Here is a 27,961-nt window from a genome sequence, read left to right as displayed (position 1 = left end):
TTTTTAAATGTTTTTCACAATTTGTTTAAAATGATTTATCATTATACCAGAGAAGATCAAGGGTTCAAAGTGTGAAGGAAAATGTCTGAATATTGAGGTTAGAAGCTTTTGTCTTGCCTTGGTATGAAATAGTTTCAGTCATTTTGTAAGATATGACAGTTTTGTGATTCAAACTGAAATAAGGGAAGCCTCTTTGTGTGTGTGCGTGTGCATGTGCCGGTGCGTGCGTGCGTGTGTGCGTGCGTGTGTGTGTGTCTGAGGAGCAACATGATCTGAATAACTTTGATGACTTTAAACAGTTATATGAACAGGACTTTCAGGCTGGGTCTTCTTACATTGATATTGTCTGTAATGTGTGTAGTTTTATTCAGTTAATACGTTTTATTCCAATTTTGTTAAATGCATTTGTTTTTTTCTCATAAACCACTGGTTTTCAGATATACTTATCTTGAGCTGCCTATTTTCACAGTCAACGTTGCTGATAGGTGAATTAGACATAACACCACATTTGACCTCTAAAAATCATTTATACTGTTAAATAAATGTACTCTCTGGAGTTCAGTGGTTAGTGGACATCTACTGGTTTTGCCAGTATGACTTACAGTTAACACAAAAGTTTTGGCACAACATGGGCTTGTAAGAGTAAAGAAGATACGTCAAATACATAGTCACAGCGCTTAAATCGTCTGTGACTATTTGGAAGAATACAAAACAATTAAAAATACATTTGCAGCTCATTAGTGACACACTAATATCGAATACTGTATATTCATAACTTTCCTTTCATACAAAACGATTCTAAATATGAATCTCAAAACAGACCTGATTCACTGTACCTTTTTAAATGAAAAAACGCAACGCAATATATACAATATAAGAAAATATCTTAATAAGCAAAACGGGTATAATGTTAGTTTTTAACTTATCGTTTATGCATAAATACATTATGTAGAAATATATGGTTCGCTATAGCAACAAAGTAAGTGTGAGAAGGCACGCAAACATTGCAGTTAATATCATCAGCATATCATATCAATAGAAATATCATAATGGCCATTTTAGTCCTTCTCTTTGGTAGTTACTTAACTGTGGCAATAAATGACCACTTAAAGTGCTATGCGTGGTTCAATTTTCGTTTTTTTAAATAAACACAGAGTCCTTTTGGTTTAGTATTCGTCTTCACCACACGAGACAGTGTTCTGAGACGTTGAGCGTTGGGGTGGTTTGTCTCCCTTCTTTGATCCATTCACTCCAGATTATCGTACTCTGAGAATATCAGGTTACAGCCTTTACCAGTAGACATCGGTCTGCTGCTGCGGTTTCTGGAAACACACCAGTAGTTACAACTCTGGGTGACCTGCAGTCACATCTCATCATCCACCTCAGCAGAATGAACCTCGCTCACCTTGACGTCTTGTTTCCCTTTCTGTCTTGTAGAAGCTTGAACAGTCACTGCTGTAAAGAACAGAGCTTTTCTTAATCTGGGAAGAAACCGAAACCCAGCCGTTTGTAACCGGTGAGGTTTCGTCACTGGAACTCTTATCCTGCGGCAGACATCTCTCAGCTTTCCCGCAGAAGCCAAGGGGCAACCCGGGTGAAAAGACCCAGGGTATGTTTAGGAGGAGGAGAGTCCACATCCTGGGTCAACCCTGGTCCAGGCCTCGCAGGGGAAGGGGTACTAGTGGTGGGCTTCTCAATAGTCTTTGAAAACCACTGTCTTACATTCTTAGATCCCAGGTCAGAGGAGAAGGTGAAGGAGCCTCAGGAGACATCAAGGCTCAGAGTACCGGGTTGGGGGTAAGGTTTGTAGAAGGGATTCAATCCGATGATTGAATACCTCTCTCTCAGTCCGTCTCCCTGTCTCTCTCTCTCTCTCAGTCCGTCTCCCTGTCCGTCTCTCTCTCTACCAGTCCGTCTCCCTGTCTCTCTCTCTCTCCCAGTCCGTCTCCCTGTCTCTCTCTCTACCAGTCCGTCTCCCTGTCTCTCTCTCTCCCAGTCTGTCTCCCTCTCTCTCAGTCCGTCTCCCTCTCTCTCTCTTTCAGTCAGTCAGTCCGTCTCCCTCTCTCTCTCTCTCTCTCTCTCTCTCTCTCAGTCAGTCAGTCAGTCTATCTCTCCCTCTCTCTCTCTCTCTCTCTCCCTCTCTCTCTCTCTCTCCCTCCCTCCCTCAGTATCTCTCCGTCTCTCTCCGTCTCAGTCTCTCGCTCTCCCTCATCCTCTCTCTCAGTCTCTCTCTCTCTCAAGTCTCCCTCTCTCTCCCTCTCCCTCTCTCTCCCTCTCTCTCTCCCTCTCTCAGTCTCTCTCTCTCCCTCTCTCTCTCTCTCTCCCTCTCTCTCTCCCTCTCTCTCTCTCTCTCCCTCTCTCTCCCTCTCTCTCTCTCCCTCTCCCTCTCTCTCTCTCCCTCTCTCAGTCTCTCTCTCTCTCCCTCTCCCAGTCTCTCCCCCTCAGTATCTCTCCATCTCTCTCAGTCTCTCCCAGTCTCTCCCTCATCCCCTGAGCTCGGCCGCCCTCTTGGCCCCCCCCTCGCTGCAGGTTCCCTCCAGGGGCCGGAGCAGAGCGTCCTCCCTGGGGCGGTACGGCGTGGCGTAGCTGCCCTCCTCCAGCAGGATGCGGTCCAGCGTGCGCTCGTGGTTGACGTGCCGCCGCACCATCAGCACGTACTGCCGGCCCGGCGCCAGGTGGGGGCAGTCGCACACGTTGGACACCCACAGGAACTCGCGGTGCTCCAGGCGATAGCGGTTGCGGTAGGTGTGCAGCACCTGCACGTCATAGCGCGTCTCCTCCCCGCGGTACAGCTTCCCCATCACCTTGCCCCGGAACACTGGGGGTGGGGGGGCGACAGGGAGGCCATGTGGGGGAGGTCAGAATCAGAATCTCTTTATTGTCATTGCACAAAGTGTAATGAAGTTGGGGTAGAGGCTCTCAAAATAAGTGGGTTTTTTTTTAAAACAAAAACAAAATGAGAAAAGGGTTATTTTTTAAAAAAACATATATAGAATGTTGAAGAATTCAAAAACAAATGTATGTATTTAAAAATGTCAGCCAATTTTAAAGGTCAGATTGGTATGATAATGCAATTATTTCTAATTCTGCATTATTTAGAGAAATAACAGCTCTGGAGTAGAAACTGTGGGTCAGTGTTGCCTCTAAAATGTTCGGTTGTTTTGCAGTGCTGGATTTCGGTCTTTACTGATGGTCCATCCTGACTTTTTCAGTGACTTATATTTCACTAGTTCCCACCTCGAGGAGCAGGGAAATCAGATAGAGCGCCTATTCGATTGATTGAAATATCGACCTTTGAGGCAATATTTCCTGTCTTACTATATTTATATTATATTTTTTGTCTTATTATATCGATATTTAGCGCCGGTGTATTGATTCTCGTATCGCACGATGAAGGGCGACAATATATTCCGTGTTGTTATTTTGTCCCAGCCCAGTCAGTAATGCACCCATTGCACTCCTGACCCTCCTGAAAAGTCGGGATCCCCCACTCTGCGTTCCTTCTCTAGATTTCCTCCTTGCTTATTAAGGGAGTGTTTTCTTGCCCTCTGGGGGGCTAGGGTCAGGGGGGGTGTCATACATATATGGCCTGTTAGGCCCTTTGAGGCTATACCTGTGATCGAGGGCTATACAAATAACGTTTAAATTGAATTGAACTGAATAATTTGACCGGACGGGGGTTCAGACTTACCGAAGTCCATCGTGCAGTACTGCCTCTGGCGCTCCCCGCGACCCCGGACCCGCCTACACTTCCCACAATACCCTGCAGGGGAAAGAAGAGGACAGGTGAGGCTCGTGTCAGCAGCCTTTGGTGTGAGGCTGAGAGCTTGACCACCGAGGTTGTGAGGGACAGTAGAACCTTATGGGACCGAACCACAAAGGTTCTCTTTCCTGCTGACACTTTCATTGATTCAAATTCTGGCTAATTTAAAACATTCTTACTTTATTGAACATCTTGTTTAATATCAGCCAACATTGATTTTTGCGCACGCAAACACACGCACACACACAGACACACACACACACACACACACACACACACAAACACTCACACACACAGGACGTACTGTCAGGAGGGGAGTGAGGCGGAACGTACTGTCAGGAGGGGAGTGAGGCGGAACGTACTGTCAGGAGGGGAGTGAGGCGGAACGTACTGTCAGGAGGGGAGTGAGGAGGAACGTACTGTCAGGAGGGGAGTGAGGCGGAACGTACTGTCAGGAGGGGAGTGAGGAGGAACGTACTGTCAGGAGGAGAGTGAGGCTGGAGGAACGTACTGTCAGGAGGGGAGTGAGGCAGGAGGTTCCTGTGGCTGTCCTCCCTCTCTAGACGAGGCAGGATGGGCTGGTGGTGGCTCGGCCGGTGGCGGTCGTGTGACGAGGTCGGGCGTTTGGGCTTGGCCAGTCTGCCCCCTGGGTGAACTTATCAAATCAAATCAAACTTTATTAACATAGCGCCTTTCATTCAAAATTGCAATACAAGGTGCTTAACAATACAATGAAAACAATCCTAAATAATATTACAGATAAATAAATAGATAATATAGATTAAGAGAATGCTGAACTAAATAGGTATGTTTTAACAGTGATGTTTTAATGTTTTAGGTATGTTTTAACTGTGATCACAGTCTATGGGGACACACACATCAGGAAGAGATTCAGGATCCAAAACTGCGCGAGCCTCCGTTTTTGTCAGTTTGATCTTTGAATGACCGTGGGTGTTAGTGGTCTCGTCATTTCCTGGCGTCGATATGCAATCTGTGTCTGGATGTGTTGGAAACACACATTATTCCCTGGGTAATTCATGCAGAACACATCAAAATTGTAGCGGAACAGCCAGACCGCCCCCTGGGGTGGATTGGCTGACGTTTGCGGTCGGATCTCAGCCAGGTGTGAATGCCATCCGTACAGCTTGGCCCCATTGTTAAGAGGAGATTCTGCCCAACAGGTTAAAACCTGCTCTCACCCGGCGCTCTCAAAATAGCCCAGTGACTCATCTCAATGTAATCTCAATATCTCATCTCAATATAAAGGAAAATCAATTCAATTGATGTCCCTTTGAATAAAAATAGCTGACAGAGGCTGCAAATTGACCCCTTTCACGGGCATCTCAGGCCACAAGTATAGCCCATAGCGTGGTTTCTCTTGACCGAGGCTGCAAACATGCTTTGTTGCTAGGTTCCAAGAATTAAGATATCAGAACCCCAGGTGGGAGGCCAAGGCTCTGATCGGATATCCTTGTTCAGATAACAGAGCCAGATAGATCCTGTTTCAATTGAGACCATAGTCCACAATGCTGATATCCAAAATGTGTCCCGATGTAATTGCTGTTGGCTCCCAAGTTCAACAACAGACAGGAACAGACAGGAAAAGACAGACTGTAACTGTTTATTTAATTTGCAGCTTAAATGGCCTTTTCTGAGGGTATAATTTAAAATAAATACACCTTCACCAGAAGGTATGGACTAATAAAAACGAACCAAACTACATTTTCTAACGTTTGGACTTTATTTTAGTCCATAACAATACAACTGACCTTTTAATGCCATAGAGTTTATAGAGTGGATATACTAAGGCCAAAGGTTATTGTGCTTTATTTGCACAAAGCAGCAGCCTACTTATACACGGAACCCCCTGCACCCCTTTGTAATTACTTTAGGCGAAAACAGAATAACACAGTTGGTGGACATACAGGAACACAGTCATTACGTTCTGTTTACTATGCGAGCCCCGGTAATCTATTTGCCCGGCCACAAGCCTAACAGATAAAAATAGATTTAAAGTGACTTCCATGGAAACCCCCCCCCCCCCAACAACCCCTCACGGTACCCTAGAACTTTCCTAACAGAATGTAACTCCTTATTTGGCCATGGTCCCACAGCTAGTGACAGGCTACATGCTGCTCGGATCTACACAAACCGTGAACAGGTTGTGGGTTTAAAGCTTCGTTCAGACAAATGAGAGGAGCTGGATAAACAGCCTGTCGCTGTCGGGTCTCGGAAGCGCTAACAGCAGTAAGATATGTGGTCTTGAGGACCCACCAATGCTAGCAACGGCCTTGTAAAGAGAGTCAACGTTTAGGCCGCAGAGCAAAACAGGAAACTATAACTGTCATCAGCCTGTTAACCCTTGTTTATAATGGCACTGCTTCCTTTAAGGATAACATAAACCTCCGACCCAAACAAAGAAACAGACACCCCCTAAAAAGAAAAAGAAAACAGCTCAAGATAACTAAATGGTAAACGGACTGCCTTTATACAGCGCTTTTCTAACCAGTGGCCCCCAAAGGGCCTTACAATATTGCCTAAAATTCACCCCTTCATACACTCCTTCACACACCGACGGCGGCGTCAGCTGCGCAAGGTGACAAGCCGGCTCTTCGGGAGCAGTCAGGGCGAGGCGTCTCGCTCAGGGACACCTCGACACTCTGGGCCAGGAGGAGCCGGGGATCGAACTCGCAACCTTCTGAGCCATATGCCGCCCTAAGTGATTGCTGGGCCGAGACCTACCCCATTTTGGTCTGATGGAGACGGGCGGTGGCCGGCGGGCTGTGGCGGTGGAGGTGGTGGTGGTGGTGGTGGGGATGGAGGGGGGCTGCCCCCAGGGCCGGTATCTGGCATGGGGGGGCCGACGCAGGGGGCCCCGACCGTGGTAGAGGTCGTAGCGGTCCGGCGGGAGCCAGTACTCGTACTCTATCCCCGGGTTACTGTCTGTCGCCAGCACCTGTGGACAGACAAGCACGCACACGCACACACACACGCACACACACACACGCGTACACATACACGCGCACGCACGCACACACACACACACACCACACACACGCGTACACATACACGCGCACACACGCATGCGTACACACACACACACACACCACACACACGCACGCACGCAAACACGCATGCACACGCGCACGCACGCACATGCACGTGCACACACACGCACACGCACACACACACACACACACACACGCGTACACACACACACACACCACACACACACACGCGCACGCACACACGCACACACACACACACACACACACACAGATGTGGAAACGATTAAAGTAAACCATGAATAAGTAATGACATGCATCTTATCGAAGGCCAAGCTCGGGCAGACCATAATACGCAGCATGTTGGACAACAAGCCAACCCGACGACCGGCCTTGTCGTAACGACTAGCGCCCATGGGAATCCAAAGCATCCTCCTGATTGGACGGAGGTAATTTGGCGTGACACTGTGCTGGGGACCATGTGTCAAGTGCTGAGGATTAGCTCTCGGTGTGTCTGTTTCGGTGTTGCCGCGGCGATGCGCTGACCATGACGTGCAGGTCCTCGTGGGTTGGCCCCGACACCTCGAAGCTCTCCCAGGTGTCGGCGGAGCGGCGGTAGAGCAGCTTGGTGCCGGCCACGCTGTACTCCCCCGGCACGCTGATCTTCCAGTGGCCATTGATCACAAACTGGGAGTGGCCGTTCTGGAGAGCTAAGGGGGGAGGAGGGAGGGAGGATGGAGGAGGAGGGGAGAGAGGGGGGAGGGGAGGAAGGGAGGGAGGGAGGGAGGGGAGGAGGGAGGGAGGATGGAGGAGGAGGGGAGAGAGGGGGGAGGGGAAGGGAGGAAGGGAGGGAGGGAGGGAGGATGGAGGAGGAGGGGAGAGAGGGGGGAGGAGAGGGGAGGAAGGGAGGGAGGGGGGGGAGGATGGGAGGAAGGATGGAGGAGGAGGGGAGAGAGGGGGGAGGGGAGGAAGGGAGGGAGGGAGGGGGGGAGGATGGGAGGAAGGGGGGAGGGAAGGAGGAGAGGAGGGAGGGAAGGGAGGAAGGAAAGAAGGAAGGAAAAAGGAAGGAAGGGAAAAAGGAAGAAAGGGGGGAAGGACAGAAAAAAAGGTATGGTAGAAGGATGGAAAGGATGCAGGGGGAAGGGGATACAGGTTATGAAGTGCAGCTCTAGTTTAATGTTCCGACAATAGCATTACTAATAATTGCCCAAACGTAACCGGATTAAACAACTGACTCAACGCGTGCCCAGTTTGCCCTCCAATATTTGGCCAGTGGGGCTGAGGAGGGATGAGATTTTCCATGACATGGGAAGGGAAAATACTTTCACCGGTCTAATCCCCGGCGCTCAGAGTTTCCCATGTCCCGGATCACAGCGTGTTCTGTTTCAAGGGCCCACTAACTCTGGTCCGGGGAGGACTGGGGAGAACAGAGGCGGTGGGTGACAGTGTTGTTTGAGGAGGCTACAGTTTGCCCAGAGAGCAGCTGGCTATCAGAAGACAAATTGTACAGTGGCGCCTCTTGTATCTACAAAGATGAGCCCGCTATGAAGGAACACAGAGAGACAGGCTGAGGAGAGGGGATCCAGTAGGAGGCTCAGAGGGTGTGTGTGTGTGTGTGTGTCTGTGTGTCTCTGTGTGTCTGGGTGAGAGAGTGTGTGTGTGTGTGTATGTGCTTGTGCATGAGCCTGTGTGTGTGTGTGTGTGTGCCCGTGTGTGTGTCTGTGTGTTTGTGTGTCTGTGTGTCTGTGTGTGTTTGTATGTGCGTGCGTACGTGCGTGTCTGTGTGTGTGTGTGTGCGCGAGGGGGCGGCGTGGTTACCCAGATAGTTCCTGCTGTTGTCGGTCACTCTGATGTGCGTGGCCCCGGCTGGTATCATGGCCACTTCGTTGTATCCCAGTGCGCCCCCTTGGTCAACAGAAACACTCATTCACAAAATGGACCTTCTTCGCTTTTAATGAAACCGCACACGGTTGCCAACTTTGTGTTTTCGCAACGGCAGGAATCTCTCCCTTTCTCCTTCCGCTCGGTAAACTTCACGGGATATTTGACAAAGAGAGCCCAGCGGAAATCAAGCTTGTCGACAATAGGCGCCTTACATCTTCTGAGCGCGGTATATATCAGTAGGACACAAAGGGAAACTCTTCGGGCGAGGGAATCCTTAGAGAAGGTTCTTGAGCTGAACTCTGGAGGGCATCGGGGGGGCCTTGGACATTAACACACACACACAAAGACGGCCATTCCCCTTTTATTCCCCGTCGCCAGGAATGCCCACATTGGACGCTCTTTTCAAGGGTTTCGGTGCTTGGTATAAGCTGTGCGATCCACAACCTTACTTCTTGTGTTGGTTATTCATTTTGGATTACAGTGCTGTGGTTTTTTCGTACTATAGTACTGAGTGGTACTTAACTCTACACACCTTTAACAGAGCAGAATGGGAAAGGCCTTTTGTTTGCAGTAGTACGCACATGTTGGCTAATATGTAAATAACTTACTCAAGGTTCAGCTCCTGCTGTGCTGCTGTGACTCGCTGCCAGTGAACCTGACCGGAATATTCCAGCACTGGCTCATGCATTTCTATAAATTTGATTCATATTATACATAACTGGCCTTTCGCACACCATATACTAACATCACGACACAAATAAAGAGGTGCAGTGAACTGCGTTAACCTCTGAACGAGAGAAACCCGGGCAGACGCGCTCGATCCGAGGCGATAATTCAGCCCACAAAACACAAATCAAGTCAAACACTGGACACTATGATCCCCCCCTCCCTGCCGCGCAGGAGTGAAAGCAACCGAGGGAGTGGAGGGGCACGGGGTTGTCCAAACCGAGGTTTGGACGTCGACAGCGAAAGCGGGTTCGACCACAGGGAGGCTGGGGGTGTTGACCTTCCAGCGAGAGGCGCCTAGCCTCCCGGTCAAAAGGCACTAACCCTAATACCGCAGCGGGAGGAAAGGAATCCGGCAAATAAAATAGAATACAACCAAACCCAAACAAAGTCTCTTGTTATGGGTCAGGCCAGCTCTTCGCTCAGTGCGTCTGTCAGCACGGCTCCAGAACAGCCAGCATGGCCTGGGAGTACGCGACCGGCCAGACGGACTCACTCGGCGGAGACATGCCGATGGGTGACGCAGACGAGCTGCCGTTGTGGGTGTGTGTGTGTGTGTGTTTGTGATGTGTTGCGTCTACCGCGCTTGTTCAAAGTGGGAATTCCAAAACACAAAGACGCACAGGGTCCTTTGACCACTCCTGTGTTTGCACACAACCGTCACCGTGCACCGCGTGTGCGTGTGCGTGGATGTGACGTCACGTGCGCGTGGGAAGCCTGTGCTGTCAATCACGCCTGGGAGCAGCTTATAAGTAGAGAGCGTTTCCCTGGCGCGGTGTCAACATGGTGGCCTTGCCTGCTCTCCCCCTCGTCTCTCCCCCCCCCCCCCCACTTCACAATTATGCTGTCAGACTGAAAACAAGACAAAATGCTTCCATCTGCCAAGGTCCCGCTGCGCGCCACCAGAGCTTTGCTTGGACCGCCGCCAGCACTCTTGTTGTGCAAGGCAGTCGTCACGGTTCACGTCTATTTTATCCGAACTTAATAACCGTTTAGGGGGGGGTACGGGGGGGGGGGGAACTAAATGAAAGGAAAACACTTAGCAAAGGTCAACGGTGGATGATTGCTAAGTTAGGACACGTCTGTAACTGTGCAGAAGCAGATATAGTTCTGTTATTCACTAAAGCATAACACATACATAAGGTATGTGTATCTGTGTGCGCATGTGTGTGTGTGTGTGTGTGTGTGTGTGTAAGTGAGTGTGTGTGTGTGTGGGTAAGTGAGTGTAAGTGTGTGAGTGTGTGTGTACGTGCACGTGTGTGCGTGTTTGTGTGTATGTGTGTGTGTACGTGTGTGTGTGTGCGTGTGCGTGTGTGCGAGCATGTGAGTGTATATGTGTTTGGGTGTGTGTGTGTGTGTGTGTCTGTCTGTCTGTGTACGCGTGAGTCTATGTGGTGGCGTGTGTGTGTGTGTGTGTGTGACCGTATGTGTACGCGTGAGTCTACTGTATGTGTGCGCATGAGTGCGTCTGCATGCATGTTTGTGTGTGGGTTTGTGCGCGTGTGTGAGTGCGTGCGCGTCGGTGTGTGTGTGGTACCCACCTGCCTCCTGGCCAGTGCTCTGGTACACACTCTTGTGGTGCAGACAGGAGCTGTTGTGGCCCCCGCACACCATGCAGGCATCCTCCTGCTGGTCGGACCCCAGGATGAAGTCACAGCCGGGCATCTGTAGGACACACACACACACACACACACACACACACAGACACACATAAACACTTATTATTTAAAACATGTATAATTCACATCAATTAAAGATGAGGATCGATGAAGGCCAAAACGTAAACACTTTCAAGAGTTTTGCGTCAGACTGTCTCTAGTGTACTTGGTCCAGTTTTCACACACACACACACACACACACACACACACACACACACACACACACACACACACACACACACACACACGCACACACACACACACACACACACACTCATCTGTTTTGTCTTCCCTGCTTCCCTGCGCCTCTCGGTGCACATGTAAGTGCTAACCCTTCCACTAATAAACACACTCAACGGGGTACAGGGCGACCTCTCTCTGAAGTGCAACCATCCCAAGCTGCCCTTAAGATATAATTAAGGGGCAACACTAAGACCGAGACACAACAACATCTCACGTGGTCGTCAGACCCCACAGAAGCACATGCCGAGAGTACGCAGCCGAAACGTCTGGGGGCCTGAGGGGCCGCTATGAATCAGCCACACAGGGGCCACCCAGCCATCCATTGTGGTGATGGAGGGCGGGCTCCATCCATGCTCCTGCTCCTCTGGCTGTGGCCAGGGCCCCAAGGGGCCCAGGTGTGGACACAGTGAGTCAAGAGGGGCCGTGGAGGGGGAGGGGGGAGCAGGCAGGCCTGATGGCCGCCTGCCATCCGTCCTGATCACCAACGAGGCTTTGTCAGGACGAGGGAGCCAGCAGTCTGGGTAACCTGTAATCACCTTACCCCTCCCGCCTCTTAAGAACACAAGGGCCCTGTGTGTGTGTGTCTGTGAGTGTGTGTGTGTGTGTGTGTGTGTGTGTGTGTGTGTGTGTGTGTGTGTTCAAAACAGGATATTAACTGTCAGTGAAAGGGTGGCCAAAAGCCTAAGTGGCCCCTAGGGGAGCGGGCAGGGCCGAGGGGAAGGTGTCCTGTCAGCATTGGCACTGACGCGCAAACAGTAACTGTTCCCACACACACTCACACACAAACAATAACACACGCACAAACACTCTGCACACACACTCGCACACACACAAACGCACCGCAGAGACACACACAAACCCAAAGCTAAAGCACACACAGAAAAACAAACCACACACGCACACAGACACTCACTCAAACACACCGCACACACACACAAACACACAGCACACACACTCTGCACACACACAAACGCACCGCAGAGACACACAGACGCACACAAACACAAAGCTAAAGCACACACAAAAAAAAACACCACACACGCACACAGACACTCACTCAAACACAAACAAAAACACACACACACACACACCGCACACACACAGCAACACAAAACACACACACCCTCAAACACATCCACACACACAACCACACACACACACACACACACACACACGCAAACATCCGTATTTCCATCAGCTCATCGTTCGAGCGCGCTGAGCAGGCTGATTTCTGCTCTCTTCCATCGGCCCCTGAGGGCCAAACGCAGGCCCTGGGAGCAGCTGTGAGCTGCATCTGCTTCCTGTCTCTGTCCCCATCTCCTCCAACCTCTGGGCCGACGCGGTGGACACGTTTCTGCTGGTCCCAGCCCGTAGATCCACGTGTATACAGCCAGCCGTGCCGGCCCCACCACACACATGAAGCCATGAATCCACCTCCGAGATCTACGGTACGCGTGGGAGCTCAATCACACTTGTTGGGGCCCTTGACCTGCCTCTTTTGATGTATTGTGTTGTTCTTACTGTATTGTGTTGTTCTGCTTTATGTTGCATGGGGTGATTGGGTTGAGGCCCTTCTGTCTCCGTCACGGGGGGCGTGGCCGGTGACGCGGGCACGGATTGGGTCGCTCACCTGACTCTGCCTACCCTAACTTCCTACCTCAGCAGGTCATCAGGGCAGGGTTTGTTTTGGGAAAGAGCTGGCAGACTGCGAAACGCTGCCGTGGGCATCACGGATAATGTATAACTTGTCCTCCCTAAGTTAATAAGCTAAACTTTAAGTTATCTAAAAGTCATGAGCGCATCAGAAGATCTCCTGGTCTGGTCCGCTCCAACTCAAGAGGAGGGATCCAATCGGAACGCGACCCGGTTAACGGGGACGTGAGACAAAAGAAAGCAACATGAGAAAAGTGTGACGAGAGCCAAGAAAGGTGAGAGAGGGGTGAGACGGATTAAAGCGCCGGCCGGATTGTGTGGGGTAGGGGTGGGCCGGGGGAGGGGGGGGAGGAATGGTGTTGTGCCCCAGTGGCGGGGTGGGCAGAGTGCCGTAATGCCCGCTGAAGGCTGATGAGTGCACTCTGGTTCTGGGGCCCAACACGGAGCTCCCCCCCCCCCCCCCCCTCCCGGGGCCCCGGTCAGAGCGGTCAACATCACTTACCACCAGTCGCTGACCGCCGTTCACCCACACAGAGGAGAGAGGCGAGAGGAAGCCCAGAGACAGAGAGAGAGTCCAGGGAGAGAGAGAGAGGCTGTGGAGCCACGGCAGAATATGGCTCTGGGTTTAGTGAGCGTGCATCGTCGTTTGATTTTGGTATTAGTCCTCGAATTCTGATGCGGTTAAATCATACTAGCGAGCACGCAGAGCACAACCACATACGTCCGCATCCACACACGCACAGGTGCACACACACACACACACACACACACACACACACACAAACACGTGCATACAGACACACACACACACACACACACACACACAAACACGTGCATACACACACACACACACACATCTGGACATGAAACATCTGGCCGTTTCAGCCGGTGAAGACCACCAAGTTTTTTGCCCGTTCTGAAGTAAACAAACTCTAAACTCAACCCACAAGGGACCTTAAGGGCCACATCGTTGCCGGGACACCGATTACTGCGACTGTTGTTCTCATTGGTTCAAATTAGCGTCAAATGAGGAGAGTTAGCATGTCACCGTCACCTGGCAGCGATTTGAGCCAATCAGAAGCAGTAATTGCGCCGGTTTGAGTCTGGTGTAGCTCTTCCTGTGGCGTTGTGGTTTAACTTGACAATGGGAGCATGGAAGCACCTGCTCCTATCCTCCCAACCGCTTATTGGAATAAATGATAATAAGCCTACTTAAATAGATGCATAAATTACAGACACACACAAACACACCGAACACACATACACACGTCGAACACACACACACACACCCACACACACACAAACGTACACACACGTACACGTTAACGTACACCCACACCGAACACACACACACACACACGCACACACATACAAACACACAAGCACACCCACCAAGCATCGTCCATCCACACACACACAGAAACACGTCCACACACACCTCCACACACACGTCCACACAGACGCACACGCACACGCACACACACACACACACACACACAAACACGAACGCACACACAACATCATGTGTCACCCACCAAGCATCGTCCGTTGACGCACACGGCCCCCGGCTCCTTGCTACAGGAAGTTCCGTCCAACACGCGGCCGAAGTTGAAGTAGAAGTTGTGCCCATGGGCAAGGCAGCTCAGCTCACACGGGTTGGACCCTGCAGCGGGGAGAAGGGGTGACCTGGGTCAATATGAGGCAGGTGGGGGAGGGATAGGGGTCAGAGGCCGCCGAGGGGAGACGGAGTTATGAAAAACGAAGCGGTGTTGTCGGTGGCGGAGGGAGGGGAGGGGGTAAAGACTAGCAGATGTCTTGGCGGGGAAGGGAGCGAGCAGGTGGGATAAACTGGCAGAGCGCAGGCTGACTCCCCCAAGGGGGGAGTACCGACCCGTAGTCCACTGTGGACTCATGGAGGGGTAGGGGAGCCCGGATATAGAGAGAGACGCAGAGATAGAGGGATACAGACATCGATAGATAGATGGTTGTGTGTGTATGTGTGTGTGTGTGTGTGTGTGTGTGTGTGTGTGTGTGTGTGTGTGTGTGTGTGTGTGTGTGTGTGTGTGTGTGTGTGTGGACGTGTTTGCTTTCTTGTGTGTGTATGTGTGTGTGTGTGGATGTGTCTGTGTGGATGTGTCTGTTTGTGTACGTGTATGTGTGTGCGTTCTTGTGTGTGTGTGTGTGTGTGTTTATGTGCGTGTGTGTGTGTGTGTGCGTGCGTGCGTGCGTGCGTGCGTGTGTGTGTGTGTTTGTGTGTGTGTCCGACCAACCTCCACTGAAGGTTGTCCACCTGTATGCAATCCCAGCCACGAGCGGCCTGTCATTGAAGGCAGCGCACTGCATCTCTCTGAAGTCCTCCGAGCCTGGAGCACACTCCTACACACACACACACACACACACACACACACACACACACACACACACACACACACACACACACACACGTTACACTGGAACACTTGTGGACAGAGACACAAAGCCAAACATGAACCCGGGGAACCTGACTTGCTTTGACTTGCTGATACTCATCTGTTTGCTTTGCCTTTAAATCAATACCCACTCACTGTATCCAAGTATGATTTTCATAGCGTACACCTCGTTACTCCTCTTCTTCACTTTTATTGACTTAAAAAAAATATTTTTTTACTCCATAACAGACTTCACGTGCTGTGAAATTCACATATCTGGTAATAATGATGAGCTTCGGATGAACCGTGGAACCCTTAACACATCTCAGCCCGGTGGAAGTGACAACAGATGGGGGGGAATTAGGATGAAAATGATTAACTTGATGGTGATGGGCTGCTGCTAGAACCGCCTTAAAGCAAAAAGCACTGATCAAACGTACTGCATTCGCACTGATAACACATGATACCATGAAAACCGTACCAGTGTTTGTGTGCTCAGATTCCTGCAAAATGTGCAGCCTGCTCTAAGATGTTTGTGGGTCTGTTCATAGTACCTATTTGTGTAGCATCTGCAGTAGATGCTATCACTGCTGTACACGGGGAATGGGTTAGCCTAGCGATTGTAATACTTGCACTTGGTTCTATGAACATCTTTACTGTACTGACAGCGATATATTGTTTCACTTCAAATGTACTTATTGTAAGTCGCATGAATAAAAGCGTCTGCTAAATGCCCTAAAAGTAAATGTCTGTCCCAGTGCACTGATACATGAAGAGGCCAATGTCTCTTGTCTTCTTCTCAGGCCAAGCCAACGGGTGAAGACGCAGCACAGCCTAATCTGCAAGATCTACGACCCAAAGATAGTCCACGTCCTGCAGGACAATGGCGCAGTGCAACCGTCCCATCCATGCTTTTGTTAAGGAGATGAACTATTACTTGTTGCCCATTATTCTACTTCATGCAAAGTGCACATCCTTGGTGTCACGGTGTGCCTCTCACATGAACCCTATCACAACCTTTTGGAATCAGAGTGTCAGCATCAGTGTCACGTCTAATCAGCGTTCCCTCAGTTGTTCCATGCAGCTGGTAAACGTTACCATAATACTCCACACAAAGTACTCGAAGCTGAACTGAGCTTCTTTTTTGGTCTGAGCTTCAATTGTCAATGGAAAACGCTAGCGTCAACTCTTCACTTGCATTCGTTTTTTTGATGCACCGTGTGGAACTTTTACAACACCGAGCTCAGATGACCGCGTGCACAAACACGCACATGCACTGGCGACACGCACTGGCGACACGCACTGGCGAAAGGCAGACGACTGGCATGCTTTCGCTGGAAAAACGTGGGCGCTCACACACCGTAGGCACATCGGTATCACGGGCGCTGACCTAGTTGAAACACAGAGGCACTAGAGCATGGCAGAGCTGATAACCCACTGGAACAAAGCCGTGGGAACTGCCTTGTCGCGTTCGGGAAACACAGGTTAATATGTCAGTAAAATTCCTGATCACGCCCTGAAACCCTCGGCCTGTACGCCTGTGGCTACCACACCTATCTGGCCCGGTCCTGCAGTCCAACAGAAGCCATTGTTGCAGACATGCATTAGAAGACGGTCGTCCAAACAGGGCTGTAGACCTAGGGGGAGTAAAGCTTCTGACCTTGGTGTTGCATATCTTGTACTGTCTGGGCTCCCCAGCACATGGCCCCCCCACTGGATTCCTATTGGTCAGGGAGACACACACACACACACACACACACACACACACACACACACACACACTTGGTTTCAAGTGTTTTAAAGATCGAGGACTAGCGATAACCCTCTTGAGGCAATATACACGCAGAGCAACAGAGGACTCAAATAAACAACAATGTTTAATTTAAACATTGGATTTGTGTCAGTGACCCAACGTGAACGGTAGCACACTTTATAAAGTGGACATTACAAAGGGTTTGTCTGATCCCAAGTGCTGCAATACGAGCACTTTTGGATGCATTGTCTGAAAGTGGGGACTTTAAAATGCATTTGTGGACTTGGAGAAGCCTAAAATGAATAAAGGCGACACAAGATAAACGGTGACACAAGCAGGTAACAGCAAAACACCAGACAGGGAATGAGACCAACCAGCAGCAAAAGCTGAACAGATAATTCCTTTCCTCACGAGATAAGAAAGGGGGCGAAAAATGCATCGTCACCCAAAAACACACAGTTCAAATAAAAGTAAAAAGGTGATAGAGTGAGGAAGAGGAGGGACATGGAAGGGGGTTCTACCTGGTGATGCAGGTGCGACTGCGGACGGAGGCCCCGCCCCCACAGGTGCGTGAGCACATGGACCAGCCGCTCCAGGAGGCCCACTCGTTCCTGAGGTGCAGCTGTCGCCGGACACGCAGAGGGGCCCCCGGGGAGCCCGTCCCCGGGGAGCCGACCCCTGCAGACCCCCACGCAGACACCCAGGAGAACTGTGGGACGGCAGGTACAACACAGGAGAGGGAGAGGAGGGGACAGGAGGGAGAGAAGGGAGGGAGGAGGGGAGGGAGAGGAGGGAGAGGAGGGAGACGAGGGGAGAGGAGGGAGAGAAGGGAGGGAGGAGGGGAGTGAGAGGAGGGAGAGGAGGGGAGAGGGGAGAGGAGGGAGAGGCGGGAGACGAGGGGAGACGAGGGGAGAGAAGGGAGAGAAGGGAGGGAGGGAGAGAAGGGAGAGGAGGGAGAGAAGGGAGAGGAGGGGAGAGGAGGAAATTAGAGAGACAGAAAAATGAGATCAGTTGTACGGACAGTTACCTGTCTTTTAAACCAGTACCAGAAGGGGAATGTACTGGACAGAGCCGTGCTTATTCTGGTGTAGTGAAGCGTTGGTGGAGAGGTGAATCCTACTTGACTTCCATCCCTCCGGGGTGATTGTACAAACACGGGTTTGTGCGCCTCAAAGCACTCGATTGCCATGCTTGGAATGAATGACCTTTGTGTGCTGCTGGTTTACGTTGTGTGTGTGCGAGTGTGTGCAGGCGACAGGTTTCTGCTAGAGAGGAGGTGATTACTTAAAGGTTGCAGTGAGAAATGCGCCTTCTCTGTTTCCCCTGTTCCCTCATCAGCAACAAGCCACAATCCTCTCCCTGGAAGACTATCAGGCAATGACTGAATAACTGGCACTTGTCAGCAGCCTATCATACTGTGCATCCATGTGCATGCACTTATATGTGTCTGTCTGTCTGTCTTTGTGTGTGTGTGTGTGTGTGTGTGTGTGTGTGTGTGTGTGTGTGTGTGTGTGTGTGTGTGTGTGTGTGTGTGTGTGTGTGTGTGTGTGTGTGTGTGTGTGTGTGTGTGTGTGTGTGTGTGTGTGTGTGCGTGCGTGCGTGTGTGCGTGCGCGCATGTGTGTATGCGTGTGTGGGTGACAACTATGCCTCTGATTGATGTTGTTTGCGCATTCCGTATTTCCCCATTACCCATTTCCCATTTCCTATTCTATATATCCCAGCTCATAATCCTTCCATCTCATGTCCAAATCTCATATTTTGACATGTTGCAACTTGCTACATCTCTACAGTCTGACATCGGCTCTAAAACGCGTATTAGTCTGGAGCAGGGGTGTAGGAATGAGTTTAACATCGGGGAGGACACATATCGGAAACCTGACAGATCCGGTATGATTTTTAGGTGGGACAAATGCGCCTGTCTCCGATATTGGAGGGGACATGTCCCCTCCGTCCCCCCCGGTTCCTACGCCCTTGGTCTGGGGTTCTTGGTTTCCATGGGGACGGACCCAAACGCAGCTCAAAAGCAATTCCATAGAGCTGCATCACTTCAGAGCAACAGAACGTGGTTGTTAATGAAAATGCATATACAGTGGTCCCCTGCACCGTCATCGTAAAAACATTTATTAACAGTTTTTTAACAGAATCAAACAACACACAGCAGACCAGAGACGTTAAAAGAGACATAAAACATAGAACATAAGATAAACCCGTCTCCATATAAGATACACAGTTGTGATTGGCCCAGTCCGGACCAATAACAACCGTTTATCTTATATGGGGGCGGGTTTATCTTGTATGTTCCCAGGCTTCCAGAAACGTTCAATAATAGTGTTTTAAAGAATCAAACAACACACATTCCGATGTTATTTGCGTTCCCGTTCAGGTGGTTAAACCTGGCAACAAGCGTCGTACAAATGTCCCACCGAGGCCCACACACACACACACATCTGGGCTAGGTTTAAAAACGCTCACATCAGGAGATTATTGGTGTCCTTAACATGGAACTGCTGAGACCTCTAAGCCTCTGTAAAATATTAAGGCACCAGGCAGAAAGACGGACAGACAGAGGGTCGGAATCCAGATCATCACACGATAATCCGACTTTAGTTAGACTTTACAGAAATCGAGTCCTACTTTCGTCCGACGTTACTGAAATCTATTCCGACTTTACTGAAGTCTCAAGTGTCTGTAAAGCTGTTGTTTTATATCTCTGTGGCAACATTCGCCGAAAGGTAGTCAGAAAAGGACCAAAAAAAAGAAAACGTCCTAAAGAAGGTATGTGAGAGAGACCGGGAGCAGGTGACTTTCCGCCGTGAGTCTTGGTCACAGAAGTGCACGTGCTCCACGTGCACACCCTTCCCAGTGGAAGCCCGGGTGCCCTGACTCCCTCGGTGACTCCGGAGTCAGTTTCCACGACGGGGTCACATGCCGCTGGCCTCATTAGTCCTGCAGCCGCTCAAATGAGTGCTGATAACAGTTGGAGACGTGGAGCGCTGGCATTTCACATTACCGCCTCCCCCCTCCCTCCCCCCCGTTCTCCGACTTCACCCCCTCGCTAAGGTACACTACATCCCCCCCCTCTGCTCTCCCCGTCCCCCTGTCTCGCTCATCCCCTCCACCCTGCTTACGCTCGTTTGCAGACCAAACAACAACAGAACGACCTCACAGAGGCAGCAGGCCGTGGAACGGCAGCGCGGCGTGTTGACAAGGAGCGCAGAGACAGGAGCCATCGACGACGGAGGGGATCACCTAACGCCTCGACAGGCTGCTCCCAGCGAGTCGCAGAGACGGGCGGATTAAAGAACAAATTCCTTCTGAGTGATGTGTCTGAGAAGGGCCATCTCTGTCTCTCTCTCTCTCTCTCTCTCTCTCCCTCTCCCTCCCTCCCCCCCCCTCTCTCTCTCTATCTCTGTCTCTCTCTCTCTCTCTGCCCCTCTCTCTCCCCCTCTCTCTCTCTGCCTCTCTGTCTCTCTCTCTCTCTCTCTCTCCCCCCCCCCCCCCCCCCCCCCCCCCCTCTCTCTCTCTCTCTCTCATCGATGGTTAACATCTTATGTCTGTCAGACATTGTGGGCTGAGTGGTCCCTCAAAGTCTCAAACCCAGGAGAGAAACTCAGGAAAACTGGAAACATTATTTTATCAATAACAGAACTTATTTTTTAGTTTATTGAACTTGCATAAGATGATCCTATATTATCCTCTTCCAAAATTATATAAAATTCGCAGTGAAACACTGTCAACCTCCCAATGTTTTCGAATACAATCCACACCCTTTATGTTTTTGTAATTCTTCCATTCTAGACAAATCTTCAAAACTTGAACCAAACTCGTGGGAGAGAGAAGAGAGAGTGAGGTCAGAGGGCGGAGGGGCGGAGCCAGGACAGTTGGGGCGCGGCTGAAAGAGGATGGGGGGCGACAGGTCGATCCACCTGGGGGTGAGTCCTCCCCCCACAGAGGGGGACGGAGGGCCGACTATTGAGAAGCGTCTGTGAGCCATGACCTCTCCGGAGGCAAGGCCGTGACCAGAGTGAAGGACGGGTGTGTGTGTGTGCGTATGTATGTGTGTGTCTGTGTGTGTGTGTGTGTGTGTGTGTGCGTGTGTGTGTGTGCGTGTGCGCGCGCGTGTGTGTGTGTGTGTGGGACTTTGTCATGCTTGAATGTTCATTCAATCTTTATTATCTTGGCTGATTATTTTGCAAAAATTGTAAGTTCGATCCATTGATTCGTGTCACTCTACTCTTCTCTCAGCGGGAAGATTCCAGGGAAAATTTCACAAAAAGAATCAAGGTTCTCCCAGTGCCTTTCATCTCTTGAGCCCAGCCACAGGGAGTCCTAAACCACAGCATACGTTTCGATAGAGAGATAGAGAGATAGAGAGAGAGAGAGAGAGAGAGAGAGAGAGAGACACACACACACACAGCTACAGTGACAGAGAGAGAGAGAGAGAGAGAGAGAGAGAGAGAGAGAGAGAGACACAGCGACAGTGCGACAACCACAGCATATGTTTCGATAGAGAGAGAGAGAGAGAGAGAAAGAGAGAGAGAGAGAGAGCGAGAGAGACAGTGACAGCGACAGTGACAGTGACAGTGAGAGAGAGAGAGAGAGAGAGAGAGAGAGAGAGAGAGAGAGAGAGAGAGAGAGAGAGAGAGACGGAGAGAGCTCTTGGGTACTTCAGGGTCTCTACGGCATGAAAAGCCCCCTTGGGGCCCAACGGGCAAACCGTGGTGACGGATGGACGGCTGACATTAAGGAACCTCAACCCTTAAACCCCCCCCCGGAACCTGTGGTAATCAGAGCAGGGGCCCTCGGAGCAGGGTTTATGCGCTCAGAGTGTACGCTCGCCCGTGGGCCAGCCGGCGGGCCGAGCCCCGTGGCTTTAGGTATCAGGGGCTGGAAGGCTCTGCCACATCTGACACTGGTCAAAGGCTTTGATAGGGGAACCGTCCCAGTGAAGGGGATCCTCCCCCGGGCACCCGAGAGCACCAGGATTTTATTCTCAGCGGAGATCGGCCCTATCAGGGTCGAAATAATCCCAACATGCGCAGAATAGAACTTGGGTGAGATGTAGGATTCCCTGTCCAAAAACAGTGTGCGTGAGCGCGCGCGCGTGTGTGTGTGTGTGTGTGTGTGTCTGTGTGTGTGTGTGTCTGTGTGTGTGTGTGTGTGTGTGAGTGAGTGTGTTTGTGTGTGTGTGCATGGGTATGCGCAGGTGTGTGTGGGTGGCTGTGCCTGTGTGCGCGCAGGTACGTGTGTGTGCATATGCGTTTGTTTGTGTGTATGTGCATGGGTATGCACGTGTGTGTGTGTGTGTGCGCGTGCGTGTGTGTGTTACTTACACTCTGACTAGAGGACAGGCAGACAGGCGACCCCAGCAGCAGTAGCAGGATACAGATCAGGGCCTGGCACAGAGGCAGCTTCCTGAGGGTAAGGAAAAACAGACACACACACACACACACACACACACACACACACACACAGACTCGTTTGATGACATGCTTCAGCCCTTTACCAAACTCTCTCACACACACACACACTCACACAAGCTCACACACACCCACATCCTCAAAGTGTCCACGGATCATTAGCCCGCCCTGTGTAGGAGCGGGCGACGGGGACAACAACACTGAATGGGGGGGACGCGGCGGTCAAACGAGGAATGACGGATGAGGAGAGAGAGACGACGGGAGGAAGGTGGAGGAAGTGGAGAGGCACTTCAAACAAGGGGCTGTCGGAGCCGGGGTCTTTAGGTCACTGATAATACCCACCAATGGGCTGCCACGCTACTGTGGGCCCCTGTAGATAGGAGCCAAGGTCAGGAATGCCCCCCCCCCCCCCCCCCCCCCACACACACACACACCACACACCCCACTGTCGTTAATTCCCTCCAAAACACCCCCTTCACCAATCACCCACCTCGTCCACCTTATTAACTCCCAGACAACCCCGATAACCATAATCCCACGCCACCGTCACCAAACTGGATCACATCTCACCACAGAGACAAGGCACATATTTGTACTTTGATTGCCGGTCAGCTGGAAGACTTTCACACCGTGAACCGCTTCCGCTGGTCAAGTGTGTGTAAGTTAAAGATGGCTGTTTGGTGTCTGGGAAGAATACGTTTGAAAGGTTCTCTCGATTGTTAAAGTGTTTGCCTACAGACTCATCGCTGGTTTCTTGGGAACCGAGGTGCCTCTCGCCTTCTGACTCATCCCAGGGCATGTGTGCTCTTCTGGGAAACTCCTTCAAAACCTCATTAAATGCCTTCTGGGAACAGCTTTCGAGACGGCAACAACAGTACCTGAGCTGAGCTACAAAGTATTTTAACGGTAAAATCTGTTTCCAAAGCCGGCTTGTTTCCTCAACCACCCAGGTTGTATCTGAAGTATTAAATCTTAACAGGTAGATGTGTGGTCTCAATTCTTCCTTCCCTCCCCTTTGCCAACCATTCCTGTGTCGTGGATCAGTGGACCTCGGTAAGTCTCTCCTCTTTCTCCATCTCCCGTGCCTCTTTGGCCCTGAGTTGGTCATCTCTCCCCTGGTATCATTAACGCAGTGAGTGGAGTGACTATCCAAGGGCTAGGCTCTCGGCCCCGTCCTGGGTCAGTCGTGGCCCAGGTCTAACTAAACGATGCACAGTTCCCTCACAAGCCATGCCCAGTAGCATAGCATCCTTGTTTGTCTGACTTTGAGATCAAGAGAAGGTTGCATTGACCTCAAATCCTTCAAAGAATGCCAGAACTCCATGTTATAGTATACTGCCTTTCCATGTCTCACAGCTAAGCCGGTTGAGTCTAACTTATACACAGGTCTGTAATGTTTGCATTAAATAGTTTGTATGCATCAGATATATATAAAAACGACAGACCTTGTCTGGGTGTTATTTGCGTTCTGACGTGGGATAGCAGCCGCAGGAAAGGAGTGCATGGCTGATCATTGACTGGTTGGCCCCTGAACCGCAGGGGCCCTTAAGGAACTGAGCAGGGGTCACTGCTCCTCCTTAGACTCTCATTAAGGCTATAGCGGTACATTAGCGAATAGCTCCGGGGCAGGGAGGGGTAAATGGCCTCACTCATTAGGTGGCTGGATGTATATTTTCCCTCCTGATCACTGTGGACGTTAGCAAAAACAAACATGTACCCACAGATTCCACACCAGACAGCCCTCGAAGAAAGAGGGAAAGACACCAAAGAGTTTCCAGGAGACGAAGTCCCCCTAAGGCGAGATGTGGTCGACTTTGTTGGAATTGCCAAGAAAGCCTGTTGCTAAACAATAAATTATTCCCATTTAATTCTGATTTAATACGCCGACCTGAAACAAGTTAAGGCTTTAATGTGGGTTCTTCTGATTGGGATTTTTGTGATGAAAACACTGCGATAATTCAGACCCTTAAAAAAAGGGGTTTCAATCCTCCCCCCCATGGTTTCACTGTGGTCTGACAACACGCCAGGCCTCCACTAAACCCAGTTCAAATACACAGTGAGCGCTGCCGTTCCCACCCTGAACAAATAAACATCAGCTATCTCACATGCTTATCTCGCAATTAGACAACGGTGCGATGTCTTGGCACGGACTCAAGTGCGTGCCTCAGAATGTGTTCTTTCATCTCTGGGGAGGACTGGAGTCAGGTCGACCAGACATGAGTGTGCCTCACTCTCTGTGTGAGATCAAGCCTTGGGCTCATGGGGGAGCATGTGGCTCAGGAGGCAGAGCCGGCTGGCTGGTAACCGGAAGGTTTCTAGTTCCATCCCCGGCTCTTCCTAGCATCACGAATGGGTCAATGTTAATCAGTGCTGTAAAACGCTTTGAGTGGCCACTGGTTAGTAAAGCGGGATATAAATGCAGTCGGTTTACCATGCCTTCAACAGTACTATGAGCACAGTTCTGAGTGTGTCTCTGTAGTGTCTGGGGGGCTAGGCCGCCAAGGGAGGGAAAGCAATGAGTCTCCTCGACAAGCAGTAGGTCATAACCTTTGACCTTCACTGATTTAGCTGTGACCCTGGGAAAAACCTGATGGTTTTAGGAGGAGCGCTGGGGAATCAATTGCCATAACCTTAAGCAGATGTCCAGTGAAAAGTGGGCGTGGCGACATCACACCCATCACACCCTCCCACCTCCCTCTCTCCCTCCTGCATTGAAGGCAGACAATGGAAAACCGGGGTGTTTTTTTGTTGGGGATCAGCACAGGGTCGGGTCCTGTGAACCCGCGGCTTTGTGGATGCGCAGCTGTCCATTTCAAGGGGGCGCGGTTCACGACGCATGCGAGCACTTAACACCTAAGTCCCGTGGTATGCATTGTGCTGTGTGGGGCTGTAAGTGACGGCAGTCAACGACTTAATGACAAGGAGGCCTGTGAGTTGCCGTTCGGTTTCCTTTTCTGTTTCGTGTCAGCGCGTCCAGAGCCAGACTCTAAGCTCCAGTGTTGACGCCGGGCGCCATCGGTTTGCAGAACGACTCACGGGACAATCAGAGCGTATTTGGCATGTTGACATACGTCAGAGAGTGTATGGGATTTTCTTTTTTCCAGCGCCTTTATCTAAGAATGATATTCTGACCACTATCTCATAGAAACCATCAATACACAGTAACACTATCAGTAAGCTGGTTTCTATATCTGCTCTAGCAAGGTCTTTGAAGATCTAGAGTGCACACACACAACTCTAGCTTTCTCTCTTGAATTTCTCTCCTTCTACCTTACCCTTCCTCTGTTCACTTTTATGCTATTCTTTCGCGCTCTCTCTCTCTCCCTCTCTCTCTCTCTCTCTCTCTCCCTCTCTCTGTCTCTCTCTCTCTCTCTCCCTCTCTCATGATGACATACTTCAGAAAGTACTGGATTGTCGTTTTCCAGCCCCTTTAACCCAGAACGGGTTTTCTGCCACGTTATCTCATAGAAACAATCAATCCGTAGTAACACTATCAGTAATCTATCTATATCTGCTCTAGCAAGGTCTTTGCAGATCTAGGGTGCACACAGCTCAGCGCGTCCTTATCTGATTCAACCTCACAACAGTCTCCATCAGTAGGACGTTGATGGATTGTTTAAGATGGTTTCTTTCAACAATTTCTCTGTCAACTGCCGAGTTACATGATGTAAGCACCAAGGAAGGAATTCAGGAATGTCTTTAAATTAAGTCCCCTCCCATAGTGACTGCCTGGTCTGTCCGTGTGTACAGAAATCCCCAGGCTAAGGATTTGCAAAAGGAGCCCGGGGAAAAACTGATATCATTGTGTGTAACAGTTAATTGCAGGCTTTTGCAGGTGTACAAATAGGTTCAATGCCCCCATGCAAAGGAGATTAGACGTGTATCAGGGGGGTGATGGCTCTATCCCCGACCAACATTCCTTATCAGAGGGGTTGAGGGGAGGTTCAGCTCTCTTTGTTCTCTCCGTCTGGTGTTCCTACGCAGACGAGTGAGGCTTTAAGCACTTCAGCGTCTGACAGCCTGCTCGTTCGGTGTGGCACGTTGGAAGTCAGTCAGTCCTCCTGATAAGGATGCCTGACAACCTGCTACCACTTACTTTATGTGTGGGGATGTTTATTTCTAGACTATTCCACAAGTAAAGGCAGAGATCTTTTTTGTCCAATTTGTGATTTTGGATCGATAGATGGGCCTCTCCCCCATTGACAATAAATTCATGAATAACGTCAACATCAAGACTCCAAATTAAGAGTTTTCTATTGTGAGGATGTCATGGGGTAAGAAGACCAAATGTGAGCAGGGGTAGGCCTATGTATAGCCTTCACAATAAAGAGATAAAGGCCCTAACACGACGTGTGGAATGTACTGCCAAAGGTTGAGCGCCTCCCGCAATCGCGCCGATATGAAAGGAGGATTACCTCATCCACTGGCCAGAAGTACAGTAGATTGGATCAGAAGGAAGATCAGATCGCTCAGAAGGAAAGGAAAAAAACACTGCTGCTCAGGTGACTCCGCACGCAACTGAATGGGTTCAAGCGGAACACGCACCGCAGTGCACGTAGTCATAACCAATTGAACGCCTGTACAATATAAATAAGTAGGAGAAGGGAGACGCTCAGTTTGGGGGGGTGAGCGGGTGAATCACCGGAGGTCTCCCGGTGTTTCGTTTCTCAGTTCACATTAGGCACGTTGAAAAACGACAGTGTGTGATAATAGGGGCTCATCTGCAAACAGAGGTGGAAAATAAAGATCCTACCTCATGAACGAGGACGACATGGTAGATCCTCGGGAGCACGGATCAGATGTGGATCCACATCTGTGGTCAGGTGCGAGTCGCGCCTTTATCACCGAGTCAACAGTTGCGACACAAATTCCATGACGAGACGCTCCAGAATATGATATTTAATATATATATATATATATATAGATATCGATTTAAAGCCCAGACCGGTCATGTATTGTTTATTTTCTCCCGAGATAAAGTGTTCAGCAACTTTCTCCTAATCAATCCAGATAAGAAACATCTTCCTCTTTATTCCAGCGTCTCCTCGTCAAACACATAACATTGCTGTTCTCCTCATAATCAACGTGATGATGTGAAAATCGTATTTTCTCGGAAATTCAAAATATCAAAAATATTGCAATATCGTTTATAAGCTGTATTCTTTCACGTCCATAGATCCATAGTCCACCAAAATGTTCAGATTCCCCAAAGTCATTGAACTGTATACTTCTCCAAAAAGCTCTCGAAAGTCTCCAAAACATGCGTTCCCAAGAGAATCCAAAGCAAAGTTCAAAACTTCACATGGAATCTTATGAGCAGATACTCGGTCCTCCAGCAGGACATAGAGAGAGCCAGGAGCTGAGGAAACGCAATGCGTATTTACGCGCTCGATTCTAACTTTGTGTTAAAAATTTTGCGCAGCAAAAAAAAACAACTCATACCACAA

The 27,961-nt window shown here is 50.2% G+C and overlaps 1 protein-coding gene across 1 annotated transcript; it reads right to left on the bottom strand.

Moving 5' to 3' along the window:
* Positions 1–27,961, bottom strand: adamtsl5 (ADAMTS like 5). The gene is made up of 13 exons (XM_079736913.1): positions 27,268–27,961; positions 22,428–22,509; positions 17,615–17,802; positions 17,001–17,061; positions 15,203–15,308; positions 14,468–14,595; positions 10,920–11,043; positions 8,587–8,673; positions 7,315–7,478; positions 6,506–6,719; positions 4,275–4,418; positions 3,692–3,763; positions 1–2,818 (listed from the first exon to the last, which is right to left on the bottom strand). The coding sequence occupies exons 1-13, from the start codon at positions 27,285–27,287 to the stop codon at positions 2,484–2,486; spliced, it is 1,725 nt and encodes a 574-aa protein (XP_079593039.1). The 5' UTR covers positions 27,288–27,961; the 3' UTR covers positions 1–2,483.

The sequence above is a fragment of the Pollachius pollachius genome (genome assembly GCF_949987615.1).
Source record: "Pollachius pollachius genome assembly, chromosome: 5".
NCBI classification, from domain to species: Eukaryota; Metazoa; Chordata; class Actinopteri; order Gadiformes; family Gadidae; genus Pollachius; species Pollachius pollachius.
Note: the sequence above shows the minus strand (reverse complement) of the source record. Positions and strands in the feature narration are given on the sequence as shown.